Source organism: Anarrhichthys ocellatus, unplaced genomic scaffold, assembly GCF_004355925.1.
Source record: "Anarrhichthys ocellatus isolate YVR2014 unplaced genomic scaffold, GSC_Weel_1.0 scaffold19, whole genome shotgun sequence".
Classification (NCBI taxonomy): domain Eukaryota; kingdom Metazoa; phylum Chordata; class Actinopteri; order Perciformes; family Anarhichadidae; genus Anarrhichthys; species Anarrhichthys ocellatus.
In genome coordinates this window covers 1,669,896-1,684,825 of record NW_022280049.1, presented here as the reverse complement: position 1 = coordinate 1,684,825, position 14,930 = coordinate 1,669,896, and the positions used below count along the sequence as shown (strand labels likewise).

The 14,930-nt window shown below is 39.9% G+C and overlaps 3 protein-coding genes across 7 annotated transcripts in view; 2 read left to right on the top strand and 1 right to left on the bottom strand.

The window, feature by feature from the left end:
* LOC116389483 (septin-8-A-like) overlaps window positions 1-7,170 on the top strand; it is a 10,336-nt gene extending 3,166 nt beyond the window's left edge. For 4 of the 5 annotated variants that reach the window (XM_031858183.1, XM_031858182.1, XM_031858180.1 and 1 more), the window contains exons 2-10: window positions 992-1,106; window positions 1,213-1,408; window positions 1,992-2,178; window positions 2,262-2,423; window positions 2,625-2,721; window positions 2,870-3,038; window positions 4,065-4,197; window positions 4,310-4,497; window positions 6,496-7,170. In XM_031858183.1, coding sequence (XP_031714043.1) covers window positions 992-1,106; window positions 1,213-1,408; window positions 1,992-2,178; window positions 2,262-2,423; window positions 2,625-2,721; window positions 2,870-3,038; window positions 4,065-4,197; window positions 4,310-4,497; window positions 6,496-6,550 — 1,302 coding nt within the window. In that variant the 3' untranslated portion in view covers window positions 6,551-7,170. Of the gene's footprint in view, window positions 1-991; window positions 1,107-1,212; window positions 1,409-1,991; window positions 2,179-2,261; window positions 2,424-2,624; window positions 2,722-2,869; window positions 3,039-4,064; window positions 4,198-4,309; window positions 4,498-5,630 lie in introns of all 5 variants that reach the window. The other variant, XM_031858181.1, reaches the window with a different exon arrangement.
* A 447-nt stretch (window positions 7,171-7,617) lies between these two features.
* On the top strand, window positions 7,618-11,816 carry ccng1 (cyclin G1). Its single transcript, XM_031858187.1, has 6 exons — window positions 7,618-7,856; window positions 9,162-9,425; window positions 9,526-9,779; window positions 10,075-10,153; window positions 10,435-10,548; window positions 10,690-11,816. The coding sequence occupies exons 2-6, from the start codon at window positions 9,162-9,164 to the stop codon at window positions 10,879-10,881; spliced, it is 903 nt and encodes a 300-aa protein (XP_031714047.1). The 5' UTR covers window positions 7,618-7,856; the 3' UTR covers window positions 10,882-11,816.
* On the bottom strand, window positions 11,779-14,503 carry nudcd2 (NudC domain containing 2). The gene is made up of 4 exons (XM_031858188.1): window positions 14,135-14,503; window positions 13,306-13,354; window positions 13,059-13,210; window positions 11,779-12,256 (listed from the first exon to the last, which is right to left on the bottom strand). Exons 1-4 carry the CDS (start codon window positions 14,321-14,323, stop codon window positions 12,173-12,175), a joined length of 474 nt encoding a protein of 157 aa, XP_031714048.1. The 5' UTR covers window positions 14,324-14,503; the 3' UTR covers window positions 11,779-12,172.
* Between the last annotated feature and the right edge of the window lie 427 nt (window positions 14,504-14,930).

Sequence of the window (14,930 nt, the reverse complement as noted above, 5' to 3'; positions counted from 1 at the left end):
TGTGTGTGTGTGTGTGTGTGTGTGTGTGTGTGTGAAGAGAGAGAGAGGGACAGAAACGGATGAGTGTTGTATTGAACACATCCTGATCCTCATGTTGAGCCTTTTGCATGATGCCAGTAAATCAGGATGTGTCTGGTATTGGAGGGATAAAATACCTCTCAGTGTATAGTCAGGGCAAAATATACATTCTATATAGTATGTATTATTATGTTCAGATTCAAACGGAAAGTATACACAGTATGATGGTTGGAAGATATGTGCAGTGAGTCATGTTTTTATTAGCTTGAATCAAGTCTTCAAACACAAGTAAACGCAGTGCTGTCAACTGTTATCCATTAGTCGATCAACAGAAAAATAATCAGCAACTATTTTGACCATCAATTAACCATTTAGATCATTTATAGAGCAAAAGACAATGTTTTGGTTTTCTCAAAATGTTTGTTTTTCCTGTTTTTAATCATTATGAATTAAATATCTAGGTTTTGTACAGTTGGTTAAGCAAAACAAGCAATCTGAAGAGGTAACTGGGCTCTGAAAGAGTTTTTTTGGCTATTCTTTTACGATCTATCGATTATATCTCATCTGTTAATCAACAGACTAATCAATGATGCAAATATTTGTAATAAATAAGTTTCAGCCCTGACAATAATCACAAACGGTTACTGTCAGCAGCTTTGAACTCATGGCTAAGCTTCATAAATAGACACAGGACACACAGTGTAAAGAATGACATCTGTGCTGCACAACTCATGTGATTCTCACAGCTTTTTGTTTTCTCTTCAGATTAGCGTGTCTCTAAAGGAGGAATTTGGTTTGTGATATTGAGACAGAACCTTTTTATAGGTTGGACTTTTCAGTGTGTTAAGTGGAAAGATGAGATGACCTCATTTGCAAAGAATGCTCTTGAGCTTGAAGGCAGAATGCGGAGATGGGATCTGACAGAAGGGGCTCTTTAACCTCGTTGTTCTTCCTGTTTTTTCGAATTCCTCAGCACAAAGAAAAGCGAAACCTGGAGCTCGGAGGTCATGTGGGGTTTGACAGTCTTCCAGATCAGTTGGTCAGTAAATCAGTCGCACAGGGATTCTGCTTCAACATCCTCTGCGTAGGTACGTCTGACCCCAGGAGCAAAGTTAGTGCTATGAACGTCACGCATTTTTGGGGAATTTAAATGGTCATCTCTGTTCACCATGTGTCATTTTTTCTTTATTAAAGGTGAGACAGGGATAGGCAAGTCGACATTAATGAACACTCTTTTCAATACCACATTTGAAAATGAGGAAGCCAGCCACTATCAGACTGAGGTACAGCTACGCCCACAAACCTATGATCTGCAGGAGAGCAACGTCAACCTCAAGCTGACCACTGTGCACACTGTCGGGTTTGGAGACCAGATCAACAAAGAACAAAGGTACAGATTCTTGGAGATGTTTATTTGACTTTCAGTTTGACTGAATGCTTCCCAGAGAGAGAAAATATTTAAAAAATATTTAAAAAATATATAAAACTGTCCTGCACGATGGAAGGAAAATATACAATGTTGTTAAAATGTTATAGAAAACCTTTTACATGCATTTTTAGTGCTGTTTTAATACTGATCTTTAAAACTTCGTCGACATTTTTCTTGGTTAGTTCAGCACCAGCTATTCATCTTTTCCACCCTTGCTCTGGTCCTGCAGCCAACACACTTACACAGTATGGACTTGAGGAAGAGATCTGGCCAGTTTCTGGCATGCAAATGTGGTGGGAAGAAAGGAAATATGGGAATGAGTGGTAGAACTAATGCAATCTCAATAGACATTTGAGTGCTCCAACAGCAGGGAGTAGAAAAACCAGACATTCTTGGCTGCGAGGCTGTAGTTGCAGAGTTTGTAGCCAGAATACTAACATGTCCTCAAACTACATGAAAGCAATGTACAGTTTATTGTTCATGCATGTAAGGATAAAATAATGATGCTCATGTTTTATGTCTTGTGTTGTTTCTCTCTGTGCAGCTATAAACCCATTCTTGAGTATATTGATACCCAGTTTGAAAGGTATCTTGAGGAGGAGCTAAAAATAAAACGTTCCTTATTTAACTGCCATGACACAAGAATCCACATCTGCCTGTATTTCATCGCTCCCACCGGACACTCCCTGAAGTCTCTTGATCTCGTCACAATGAAGAAACTAGACAGCAAGGTGAATACAGAATCTTTCACTGTGTATTTTCAGCAGTCAACTTGCTCCTCAGTCCGTCCCTCATATTATGATTTTCCATGCAGGTGAACATCATCCCAGTTATTGCAAAGGCAGACACGGTTTCCAAGAGCGAACTGGACAAATTGAAGATCAAGATTATGAGTGAGCTGGTCAGTAATGGAGTACAGATTTATCAGTTCCCCACGGAGGATGAAGCTGTTGCAGAGCTAAACAACTCCATGAATGTGAGTCCTAGAAAGACAAAGACTTAATACAATACTTAAGATACACCCATCTTTTGGTATTGTAACAATGAAAACCACAATTTGAATCCATAGTCGACATATATTCAGAAGCATATCTTCATAGCAGAATGAGATCCCGGACATAACAACAGTAGTATCATTTTAAACATATTGTAACAATTTCACTACTATACATTACAGACTCATCTTCCCTTTGCTGTGGTTGGGAGTTTAGAAGACGTTAAAGTGGGAAACAAGATGGTGAAAGCAAGGCTGTACCCCTGGGGATCAGTACAGGGTGAGTTGGCTGAAGTGATTTTACAAGCATCATAAAGCCCCAAAAAGATATAAACATGATATCATGATTCTCAGTTTTTATGAGCACGGGTTTTCATTTCAGATTTTCAGTCAGTGCAAAATGACCAAGCTTCTTTTCTTTTTTCCAGTGGAGAATGAAAACCACTGTGATTTTGTGAAGCTGAGGGAGATGCTGCTGCGTGTGAACATGGAGGATCTCCGGGAGCAAACACACGCTCGACACTACGAGCTCTACCGTCGCTGCAAGCTAGAAGAGATGGGCTTCAAGGACACAGACCCGGACAGCCAGTCGTTCAGGTGAAATTAGGGGGAGCAGTGATGTAATGCATCCGGACAACTTACCTCAGTGAGACTGCAAAAACACAACTGTTTTCTTATGATGTAAAAAATGTGCTGATGAATGACTTGGTTAATGAACACCATATTAAAATCTGTTTATTTGATTTGGAATAGGATGAGATTTTTCCCTTTTCATCAACCAATTAGAGCTTAAAGGAAAAGCTTTATGTGTCAATTTAGACTCTAGTTTAATTATTTAACTATCAGTATAAATCATTGATTGTATTTGGTTCTATTTTTGACTCATCTGAACCTTTTTAAGTGCCTTCATGAATTCATTCAGAGATTAGCCACTCTCATTTTCCTAATATAGGCGAGAAACTAGAGTAACTCCAGTTCCTGTGTTCATGAAATGTCACATGATATGTCAGTTGCTTTACCTCAGATGGAGTTCAGGGTTAGGTTGAACCAGCTATTTATACACCTTTTTGTTTGTACAGTCCCTTTCAACTACTAGCTTAATTACTGACTAGTTATTCACTAAATCAGGTTGCATCATTTAAACTTAAGGAATGTCATAGCCAGTGAAGACTTAAGTAATATGTTAACGAGGGAACATCTGTAGTGCTGAACAGTCAAAACCCATCAACTTTGTAAACAGGAAGTCATCACCAAATATACATATACATACATGCAGAAATGTGATTTAGAGTTAATAGTATTCATGTATTTTAGAGTGAGTGGAAAATGTCATCTATGCAACATTATGACCTTATTTGGTCATTTACTCTAATGTTTTATGTCTAATGTTTTGTAATTTGAAGTACATTGTTTTGTGACACTGTAATTTAAAATGTTCCCAGTTCACATCCGTATTAAACAGCATTTTGATCAAGTGTCAGGTCAGATGTTGACCATATCATCTCTTGTTCTCTTCAATCTAAATGGGTCATGTTTAACATGCTAGTTTCATTGCTCCAGTTATGACTCATGTCCAATAAGGTATTGGACTGATCTTAACATTGCTTTTACTCTGATTTTCAGCCTTCAGGACACATACGAAGCCAAGAGGAAGGAGTTCCTCGTGGATCTGCAGCACAAAGAGGAAGAAATGAGACAGATGTTTGTCAACAAAGTGAAGGAGACAGAAGCTGAGCTGAAAGAAAAGGAGAAAGAGGTGAGGATTGACATGATCGTAAAATAACTACTCATTCAAAACACGCCATATTTGGTCTGTCTCACATTGTTTCCTGTCTTTTCACCATCATCATCATCATCATCATCTCTAGCTTCATGAGAGGTTTGAGCAGCTCAAGCGGATGCACCAGGAAGAAAGGAAGAATCTGGAGGAGAAAAGACAAGAACTGGAGGAGGAAATGAACGCCTTCAACAGAAGAAAGGTTGCAGCTGAGACGCTGATGGGACAGGCTCTCCAAGGCTGCTCACAACCATTCAAGAAGGACAAAGACAAGAAGAAGTAAGTCAAAGCTTCTGTGTGTATTTGATTTGTTGTGCTGCTCAAGTGGTTCCTTTCATACACCGTTGTTGTCAGACCATGCGGTAAAACCCGCTAAATAGTAACACTAAAAACCGCTCAGACAAATAATGATTAATTTATTAAAATATCACACATATATTATATTCACAAGCCTTGGACGTGTCTTCTCTAAGCCAGTCTGGAGTTGATCGGACAGAGGGGGGAAGGTGTACAATGTGATTAATGAGATACTGTTATTTTCCCAGAAGCCATGTTGGCTCAGAAACTGATACGTGGACAGATTCAGACTGACACCGCGTGCCCAGACATAGCGGAGAGGGCCACAGCTTGCATGACACAGCCTGATGCTTATGTCTCTGCAGGCTGACCTGCCAGACTGTATCTCAGGCAGGGGCACTTCTGTTTTCATTCCACCGGTCTCACCGATGCTCACACCATGCGCAACACTGATGACACTTAGACATCCCACATAGAGCCGTAGTCATTTCTGCAGGTGGCAACATTAAATGGCGGGATCAATAATATACGCTCAAAACGTACATGCACAGATTATCTACAGATATCTGCTTTGGTTGAAGGGTGGTGTGTTTTTACAGGATGCAAACAAAACAGTGAGCTGATGTTCTCCTGTCTGTCTCACCAGACAGCTTCAGTGACAGGAAAACATTGATTTGTATATGCAACCATTGTTGGTGGTGAACTCATGGTTGGTTAGCTGTGCTCTGGAGTCAGCGTCATGTGTTTTGTTGGATATGACCTTAAAGAGAGTTTAAACTCTTGATTTGAGTGGTCAGATTGAGAAACATTTCTACAAATTCAGTTTCTGATTTCACCTATTCATGTGGCCTTAATCCCATTTGTAGAAATTGCTTTCCACAAGTTTTTTTTTTTTTTTTTTTTAACAATCTGATTTAAATCAGATTGTTAAAAAAAACTGGACTGGACTTTTAACATAGCCTAAAATGATGGTCTATGGATGTTGAAAGAAGTTCCAACCACAATACCGTTGCATACCCATTTCATTCATTTATTCTTTTCATTCATTCATTATTCCTCAAATCCTTCATTTCTTCTTTTTCCCATATTCTGTCTCATTTCTTTTCCCTTTTCAGTTGATTTATGGATCAAACATCCAGGGAACCTGGAATGTGTCTGCCATCCGCATTGGAAGAGAGAGAGAGTGAGAGAGTCAGTCAGTAATGTCATATCTGACATTACTGACTGACTCGTATGTCAGCCTGAAATATGTGATGGCTATAAGCCACTGTATATTCATGGATCAATAATGTAGCTTTGCTCAGTGTGTTTAATGTGTCCCTAATGCTGACTCTGCTAGACACACAATCCATGGAGTGTTTTCATAACATGTAGCTTGTGTTGTTTTATGTTCTTGCCATGAATGTGTAGGGTTTTTAGCACTGCATTTCTAATAATGTACATATGATCATTGATACTTGTTCTTTTTAATTGTTGGTAGTTTGAGATAGTAGAAGATAATTGAATTGTCGAACCCCACTCTATGCAAAGTTAGAAAGAAAATAATGGAATTAATTTACAGTGAGTCTGAAAATGAGCAAATATGTTGCCATTATTTATATTCAAATAAATAATGTCAATGGAAAACCAAACACGGCATCAGTTCATGTGTTTTGTCAGCTGAACCTTTCCTCTTAAACTCTCTCAATTCTCTGTGACTTCCCGTCACGTCAGTCATTTGTATGATACAAAGCATTTCATATTTCACTTATCACCGAAACATGGTTTTCTGATTTTGTGTTTCTGTAAAAGCATTATCCATTTAATTCAAGTTTCAGTTGTGATTTTGCCTTCCCTCAGTGGAAGCAAACGGGACAAATAACAAACTGCTCACGAAACCTAATTACCATTTGTACTAAACTTCAATATTTCTCATCTTGTCGAGGTTTGTCTAATGACTTTGTCTGGATGAATAACATGGTTTTTCTTTCCTTTTCATAGCTTCTTTAGTCTTCCATCTGCGTGCTCCTTAACCTCAGGAAGGAATTTGAATTAGAAGACTTTCTACAACATCAAAAGATCACAGATTAGCAATCAAGTGTATTATTTTTACAATGTGAAATAACAATTTTATAGAAATGCACTTAACATCCCTGGAAGTTATTCAGCCTGAAGTCTTCCATGTCTACTAACCTCTCCTTTAAGTGTAGCATGGTCTCTGCATGGCTCCTAACCTTCATTCCTAAAAATATTGAAAGATCATTGCCAAAACCTCAGTTTTTGTACTAAATGTGCAAACTTCATTTATCCGCCATGTTATGCTTGTAGTTTTCGACTGATGACGATTTACACTGTGACATATATATTACAAAGTGACATGATATTGCTGTTAAATGTTGTACGGATTATACATTATATTATGATTTATAAGCACTTTAAATCAGTCATGATACAAATATTTCCTTATATTTAATAATTTCAAAAGGTGTCTTATCATGCAAACATGTCAACCCATAGGTTGTGTCAAAAATATCTACTTAGAAGTATTTCATTCAGCCTGGATGTATATAAATTCAGGATTAAATCTCTTCATGTCAGTATATCTATATGGTGGGTCTGTGTGGGAGCACTTGCAGATTTGTATATCCTGATGTAATAAATACTTTTGAAAACGTGCCTCGTTCTCTCCATAATTGTACTGTAAGACAGAAAATGGGTCCACGGGTTGTGGACAGTAAGGCTAGTCTCAGCAGGTTCATGGTCCCTCCAGACTGTTCCAGAAACCTGCCAGTAAACGCCTTTTTTGAAAACAGAAGAGGCAGAATGGTGTGACAATGCCTGGTTTATAACAAACAACAACATATGAAATTTTAAGAAATCCTGCACATTTTTCTAAAATATTCACCAACAATTTTGCTCCTTTCTGTTATTCCCTTCTCCTGTAATGTTGTATGTACATCATCAGACAAATTTTGGTCATGTCCCGCCTCCCTTTCTGCGATTGGCCACCAGTATTTACAGGGCGGGACTTAACTGTGTGAGGCTGGAAATATAACCAATTGAAATGTAGAAGCAGGAATGTCGTCTGTCGCTGACCAATGAATGCTCCCCGTGTTAGCTCGTGGGTCTGGCTAAAGCACTGCCTCGATAACCAGGCTGCCCTTTTCCCCATCGCCTTAACTCCAAGGGTAGGGGGTGTGCATAGGCAGAAATTAACCTACGCTTAAAACTTTCTTTAGTGAAAGTTGATACACACACTTTTTTGTGTTTTAAATATATTTTCACTCACCTTTTAAAAGTGCGTGAGACCTTTTTTTTCCCCTTTTTTAAATTATATTAAAAGCAACGTAACTTCACCCAAGGTAAGTGAACCAACCGTCCTTCTATATCACGTCTACTAACCGTATATATGTATATGTTTAAAGTGGGATAGGGTTTACTAGACTGTAAAAGACGTCATTCTGTGTCTGTTCATAGCTGAGAAGACGATAAACTAAAGATACGACCGTTAGAAAGTGATGTTAGCATTAGCGGTTGTAGCGTTAGCTAACGGTTAGCGTCACGTTCTTAACGTCAGACTAGTTTGTCAAGTCCCCTTCACTGGCATGAAGCACAGGGTTAGATTAATTTATCACCCACAGTGATATGTCTCGTAGTTTAAACCACAGTTTTACGGTTTAAACGATGTTCCCTCACTTGTGTCTGTTGTCATCGGGCTCTTCGTTAGCTCTCCATTAGTGTGTACGGGAGGACATGTCGAGACATGACCCTGTGACGAGCATGGCCTGGTCCATCAAACATGTTTCATAGAGGAGTGATTCTAATAAGAAAGTTGTATTAACCTTGGTAATATATATATATATATATATATAAAAATAAAATAAAAATAAGTTGTGATAAACTTAGTTTGACATGTCCCTGGTGTGTAGTATGTAAGGTTATCCATGTTTGAAGTTACACCCTTTGCCTATTCCAGTTGAGTCCAGTTCAATGACAGCTGCTTGTTACTGGATAACTTAAAAATTTGGAAACACTCCCAGGGCTCTTACGCAATACATATCCCTAATCCAGATCTGTTGTTGGTAAACTACATTAGTTGTATACATAGGTGCGTTTAACTGTTTCTCATTGAAGTAAGGCTGTTCTAAAATGACCAACCATTCGGTTTAATGTATAGTTTGATATGTTCGTTCCCACATTTGGGCTGTGGTATAAATTACATTGGACAGTTGACATTTTGCGTAGGAGATGTTATCAGAAAAGGCTAGATATCGTCTGTTCTTAGTTCACAGATGCAAATTAGTTACTTATTTGAATGTTATAGCAGAGTGAAACCATTTATGTCTACCTGCTTGGTCATCATATCCACAGTATTATTATTTTATATCAGAGACCGTATTGCCAAACACAATGTCTTATTAAAGCATCCATGTGTATTAGACACACTATATATTTGTGTATATAATGTGGCTAATAGGCAATTAATCAGCTGATCGTTTCCACTCTAATGTAGATATAGCCATAACTATGGTTTCAAAGTATCGCATATTTCAACAGACATGCACACGATCTTGTCACATCATCAGTACTGAGACTTGGAGTCAATAATATTGTGTTTTAGTTGGCTTTAGTCAGAATTATTCAGCTCTACCTCCCTGTCTGCGCAGATGATCGACACAGTGACAGAACCCGGAGCACAGCCCTTTCCCGTTCAGCTGAAGGCCCTGACGGATCTGGAGGGCCGATACCAACCGAAGCTGAGCGGCTTGAGGCTCATCGAGATCTCCCAGGACAATGGTCTCCGGATGACCGCCAGGCTGAGGGAGCTGGAGGTGAAGGACCTGCACTCTCTGACCAGGTTCTTTGGTTTCAGCTCGGAGACCTTCTCACTGGCCATCAGCTTGTTGGATCGATTCCTCTCCGTGATGAAGGTTTGAAATACATTAATACCTGAAAAGCACATTTTGCTGGCCGCCAAGAAATGGCAAACGGTTGCTTTAAATTCTAAATTCCTTTCCCTGTCCTCCCCAGATTCAACCAAAGCACCTGTCCTGCGTGGGCCTGTGCTGCTTCTACATTGCCGTGAAGTCTGCAGAAGAGGAGAAGAACGTGCCTCTGGCCAACGAACTGATCCGCATCAGTCAGAATCGCTTCACGGTGTCTGACATGATGAGGATGGAGAAGATCATCATGGAGAAGCTTAACTGGAAGGTGAAGGCCCCCACAGCCCTCCGCTTCCTCCGGCTCTTTCACAGCCACATCCAGAAGCAGCTGGACGCTGAGAGGTAAGGACAGACGGTCACATCAACCTGCAGGGCTGAACCATGACTCACAACGATTTATATTTACTCCACTAAAATGTGTCTTCTCATATTTGGCTTTAAAGAGAATAATAGGCAAAATGCTTTCACGGCAACAGTCACGGTCCAACATGGAGTCATGTAGGTTTATAGACTCGTGGAACGGACAGTGTTAGAAAACAAATCTGTTCAAAACATGATCAGTGATATTACGTTGTTCTTGATGTCTTGTCTAGTGAGCGCTCTTAAGTTGACACTAAAAGCATTTTCTGTTTCACAGCAGGAAGATACTGAGCCTCGAGAGACTGGAGGCCCAACTGAAAGCCTGTCACTGCTCATTTGTCTTCTCCAAAATAAAGGTAGGCCAAAACCTGTCAACATTTTAAAGGTGGTTTGTATTGTATTACACTATTTCGTAATGTCTAAGTGGCATGCGGCCGTTCCACTTTGCTAACCATGTGACTTAAAAGTCAAAAAGCTTTCATGTTTGTAGTGGTAGTTTAGTATAAAGTAGTCCATCTGTTTTGAGCACATTCATTATTAAAATGTCATGTTTTCTCTGCCAGTTTTCTTAGAAAGATATATTTACTGTGTTTAAAGTTTTATTGCGATGACGAACCTATGATCTGTTTCTCTGCAGCCGTCTCTGCTCGCGATGGCGCTCCTGTGTTACGAGGCCCAGGAAGAACACGACCCCGAGTACACTGACAACATAGCAGAGGCCCTGAAAGCTCTGCAGCAGCAGCAGCTGCATGTAAGTACCAACTGTTTCTATCCGTTTGTGTGGCTTCGTCTGGTTAGAACCACAAAGATTGCCTAATGTTAGGATTAGTGGAAATTAGGACACTAATAACGATTTCTTTTTTTTGCCCCACCTGTTGTGTCTTCTGTGCAGATCAGAGACGGGGACCTGGTTTGCGTGCGGGAGTTGGTTGGAAAGTGCCTGGCTGAATATGCTACCACCAGGTGCTCCAGGCCCAACAGCCAGAGGCTTCGCTGGACTATTTCGGGAAGAACTGCACGTCAGCTGAAGCACAGCTACTACAAGATCACTCATCTTCCCACCATACCCGAGTCAGCCTGTTAATCCCTGGAGGTACGGACGGGTGACCTTACATGCAGGGGGAAAATTGCAACTGTCCCTAAATTGGATGCAACTTTCGGGTTGATTTCTTGCAGTGTGGTCACCCTTGTACAGCTCCAGTTATTTTCCTTGCAGACCTTCATCGGTGATGATGGATGTCTTTAAGGAAAAGCTCAAAAGAAATCTTACTGATTTACTCAACTAGTCTTTTATCTGCCCCAATGACGAGTAATGCTTCGTCAGAACGGTTTATCTACCGCCATCCTGCTAAGTTCTACTTTCCTGGTCGAGTGGCTTGCACAAGTGTACAGTATGATCTTGATAAAATCCGTTCCACGGTGTTTGGTATTTCCTGGAACGGGTTGCTGGTTTTAAGCTAATAAGTATGTAACCACCTAGGTCCTCAGTCCACTATGTGGAAGAGGAGGGAGAAGGATTTTGTGAATAGCAAAAATGGAACCAAGAAATCGGGCCCAAAATCCTTAACTCCCACCCTAGGTTGCTGAACTGTCCTGTTTGCACACTCCTACCCAAGGTGATGATTTTTTGTTTTTATTTTGATACGGAGAGGGAGTTCTGGTCTTCTCCAGTGACGTGAGGCCGTTGACGATCAAGTCGCGTATGGCTGACCATACTGTTTGAGCCGGTGGTTACAGATGAGTTGTTTTCACAAATTTCGAATTTGTTTACACAGTTAAGTACTGCATGTATTATTGATTTCAGTTGTCAATTATACAGCAAAAACAGAAAAAAATTGCTTGTTGCAGTGGAAATGTGGATTGCAATTTGTATTGCATTTTCTTTGTCAGATTCCCTGTCCAGCAGAAGTTTCTTTGAGTGACAAAAAAAAAAGTTTCCAAACTTAAAATGGCAAATTGAATACACCATCTCGTTAACCTATGTATTGTACCTTTCAATAAAACTTTATTGAAAAGCTATTGCTTGTGCATTCTCCTCATTATTTAAAGACAACACATCACACAGGCTTCTTACAACCAAATACAACAGTTTCCATCAACCGTTGCTCTGCCTGTATAATTAGCGTGGCAACTTGCCAAATCGGACTCAAACAAGCCGGATAAAAGGGCTGCTGTGAAAAATATATATTTGTCGAATAGTTCCGTCTAGTAGACGTCCAGTATTTGAGTTCTGAAGGCCAAGCCTTTTGACTGTTCATCATAGGAGCTCTGATCCTTCCTCTGTTCGTCTTCATGCAATGGAAGTCCTCAGCAGTGTTCATTAGACAGAGGTGACATCTCCAGCACGCTGCAGGTCTTTGGCACCATGACACCGGTCACTTCTGTAAACTGGAGAAGTCCGGACCACCACCAGCAAAGTTCCCAGATATTTCTGCACCGCTGAAGTCAAATCCAGGATTCTAGCAAAGAGTAGTGCAATCATTTCATGAGCAGGAGCCATGTTGCCTCCTTTCAATGCAAAAAAACACTTTCATTCATTTTACAAATCCACACAATTTGATATCTGTGATGCTCTGAGGATGCATTCATGTTTCCTCTCACCACCTTGAAAGCACTGTTCAAGTTTAAAAGGACAAAAAACACATCTGCTAATGCTTTCCTTTTTTTCCTCTTGTTTTTTACTTTTGACGTAATCAAGCTTCTACCTGGCGGTACCACCTTCTAATGAAGCACACGATCAGGCGTTCATCAAATGTAAATAATGGATTCATTAACTGCCAGTAGATCCTTTTCTGATGCTTCATAGAATAGTTAAGTCAATATTATAAACAACTTTTTGGTTGCCAATTTGTGAAATCTTCCTCTGACTGGTTAGACTGTTTGAACACTTATTTCTAGAAAAGAGCTGAAGACAATTGGATTAAAAAAATCCATTAGCATCATATTAACACAGACTGTTTTATTATAAATTTATGAGCATTTATAAATGGCGTAGTAACATTTTTAACTACATTATTACCAAACAAACCAGCCAACGAGATTTTCCCAACCTGGAAACAAAAGCTGATCATAAAGCGTTCATTTATAAACCATTAGCACTACTTATAACCCTTTATTTGAGGTGGCTTATTAAATAGAGGCATCTACCTGGCTACATAAGTTACCCTCCTGTGGCCATGTGCAGAGGCAGACAGGTGTGCATCTGATAATGTCTTGGCAACACACACCACGACCCTTCAGGTGGCCCTTAATTAAACTAACCTCCCGCTGGAACCTCTCCAGTGTGAGCTTCCTCTGCATCTGGTCCTGGACCCAGGCATTCGCACAGTACTCCCCCTCCAGCAGCGAGGACCAGCAGTTCCCTGCCTCTCTGTTGGTCTTCATCAGAATGATCCGGATCAGACACTTGTCCTCTAAGAAGAAAAAAGAATAAGAGATAAGGGTGACTTATTAAAACACATTCAAGTCAAAGTTAATGAGCGTGTCACTTAGAGGGGACGCCACCTACCGAGTGTCCACGTAGCCTCGTCAGACATGGTTGTGTCAAACAGCTTTCCCTGACAGAATGTAAAAAGAAGAGTTTGTGAAGTCAATACGTGCGTTCACCTTGTAGTCAAACTAGTCACGAGCGTATGATTTCAGTACTGGTCACAAAATACGATTTAGCAACATGAGCTGAACTCAGGTACAACTTCCTCTTTTTCTCTCCAATGAAGGATGGTTTTGTTTTAAAGTAATAGGGTGTTGTCTCCACATTGTTAATCTTTGAAATTAAAAACACAATATGATCAACAAATAAATATATATAAATATATATATATATATATATATATATATATATATATGCTTTTACTGACCCTCCTATTGTAATTGCAATGGAACCGTGTACTTCCCTTCTGTGACCCAGCCTATACAGTTCATCCTACATAATGAAAGTACACATGTGGATACTCCCGTTGTATGAATACACTAGGAGCAGCGGTGCTGTGTACAATGTTTGGTTTTTGGACAGGTTAAGTCAGATAGAGACTTTGTTTCTATTAATTCTCTTTAGTCAGTCTGTATTTGTGAAAGCTCTGGTTTATGAGTCTTCTTTTTGTGATCTGCATTTTATTAGATTTCAGCAGCACCCACAGACTTTTGTAGTTTGTCTCATTTGTTTTTGTGTCATTTGTAAATTTGATGTTGCTTCCTTTTCCCTTAGAGAGCTGGGTACCAGGCTCAAATCAACAACAAAGTATACTCACACATTCAGTACACAATTTAACAGATCTCAAAAACTGAAAACGCACTCTTTCTCTGAGTTGAAATTATGTTGATCGGGAGTCTAATGTTACCTTGAAGAGTTCTTTCCCTTTGACATGCAGTTCGATGTGTCTGGATCCCAGATGACACTTGACCTCCTTACCGGACGTCCCATTAGGCACATTGACCTCGATGAAAACCTCCTCCATGGTCTGGTACCAGGAGCCCCAGGGGGTCTGGCAGGGGACCACCCCGCTCCTCTCCTCGAAGTGCACCGACATGCTGCGGCTCTGACAGGTCGGCTAACGTCAGCTAACTGGCTAACAGAGAAGTTATGCTAACAGTTTGCTACGCGGTTGATCGTCACCACTCTTTGCTTTGCTTTGTATAATTGTTGTTATAAACATATCAAGTTAAATGTCAGTATTGCCCCTGTAGTATGATTGCCCCCTCACTCTATCGACACTTCTTCTTCTTCTTCTTCTCTGAGTAAGCATTTCAGTTCCGGTTGCGAAAAACATTGTGGCTGCAGCGCCATCTGCTGTGTGATAACAGGAACTACAACAAGAAAAACTAATTTTATCAAATACATGTCAGACTTTTGTCAGTGCTTTGTTGACATTATAGGAGTTGCATTTACTTCAATCTCTCTTTATTTTTGTTTTAATTAATTTACTTTGGAGACTTTTAAAGTTTGTCTAAAAATGGAGTGGATTTACTAATCTGTTAATTAGATTACTGTTCTTGACTTAGTGCCTCTGGTGTCCTTATGCATACCAACCAGTCACTTTCGCAACACCAGCGAGGACTCTAGCTCTGTTTTTTACTCCCCTCACACACCATTTTATTAAGTATGAGTTGCTCCGAGAGTTGACTGCATATTTGGTG

What these genes read in the sequence shown, in the direction of transcription:
- nudcd2 (XM_031858188.1), bottom strand. Translation starts at nt 14,323, where the DNA reads ATGTCGGTGCACTTCGAGGAGAGGAGCGGGGTGGTCCCCTGCCAGACC. An exon ending in AAGGGAAAGAACTCTTCAAG is followed by an intron (nt 13,355 to 14,134) that starts GTAACATTAGAC and finishes ACATTCTGTCAG; the next exon opens with GGAAAGCTGTTTGACACAAC. An exon ending in TGGAGAGGTTCCAGCGGGAG is followed by an intron (nt 12,257 to 13,058) that starts GTTAGTTTAATT and finishes ACTCTTTGCTAG; the next exon opens with AATCCTGGATTTGACTTCAG.
- ccng1 (XM_031858187.1), top strand. Translation starts at nt 9,162, where the DNA reads ATGATCGACACAGTGACAGAACCCGGAGCACAGCCCTTTCCCGTTCAG. An exon ending in AAGCAGCTGGACGCTGAGAG is followed by an intron (nt 9,780 to 10,074) that starts GTAAGGACAGAC and finishes TCTGTTTCACAG; the next exon opens with CAGGAAGATACTGAGCCTCG. An exon ending in TGCAGCAGCAGCAGCTGCAT is followed by an intron (nt 10,549 to 10,689) that starts GTAAGTACCAAC and finishes TCTTCTGTGCAG; the next exon opens with ATCAGAGACGGGGACCTGGT.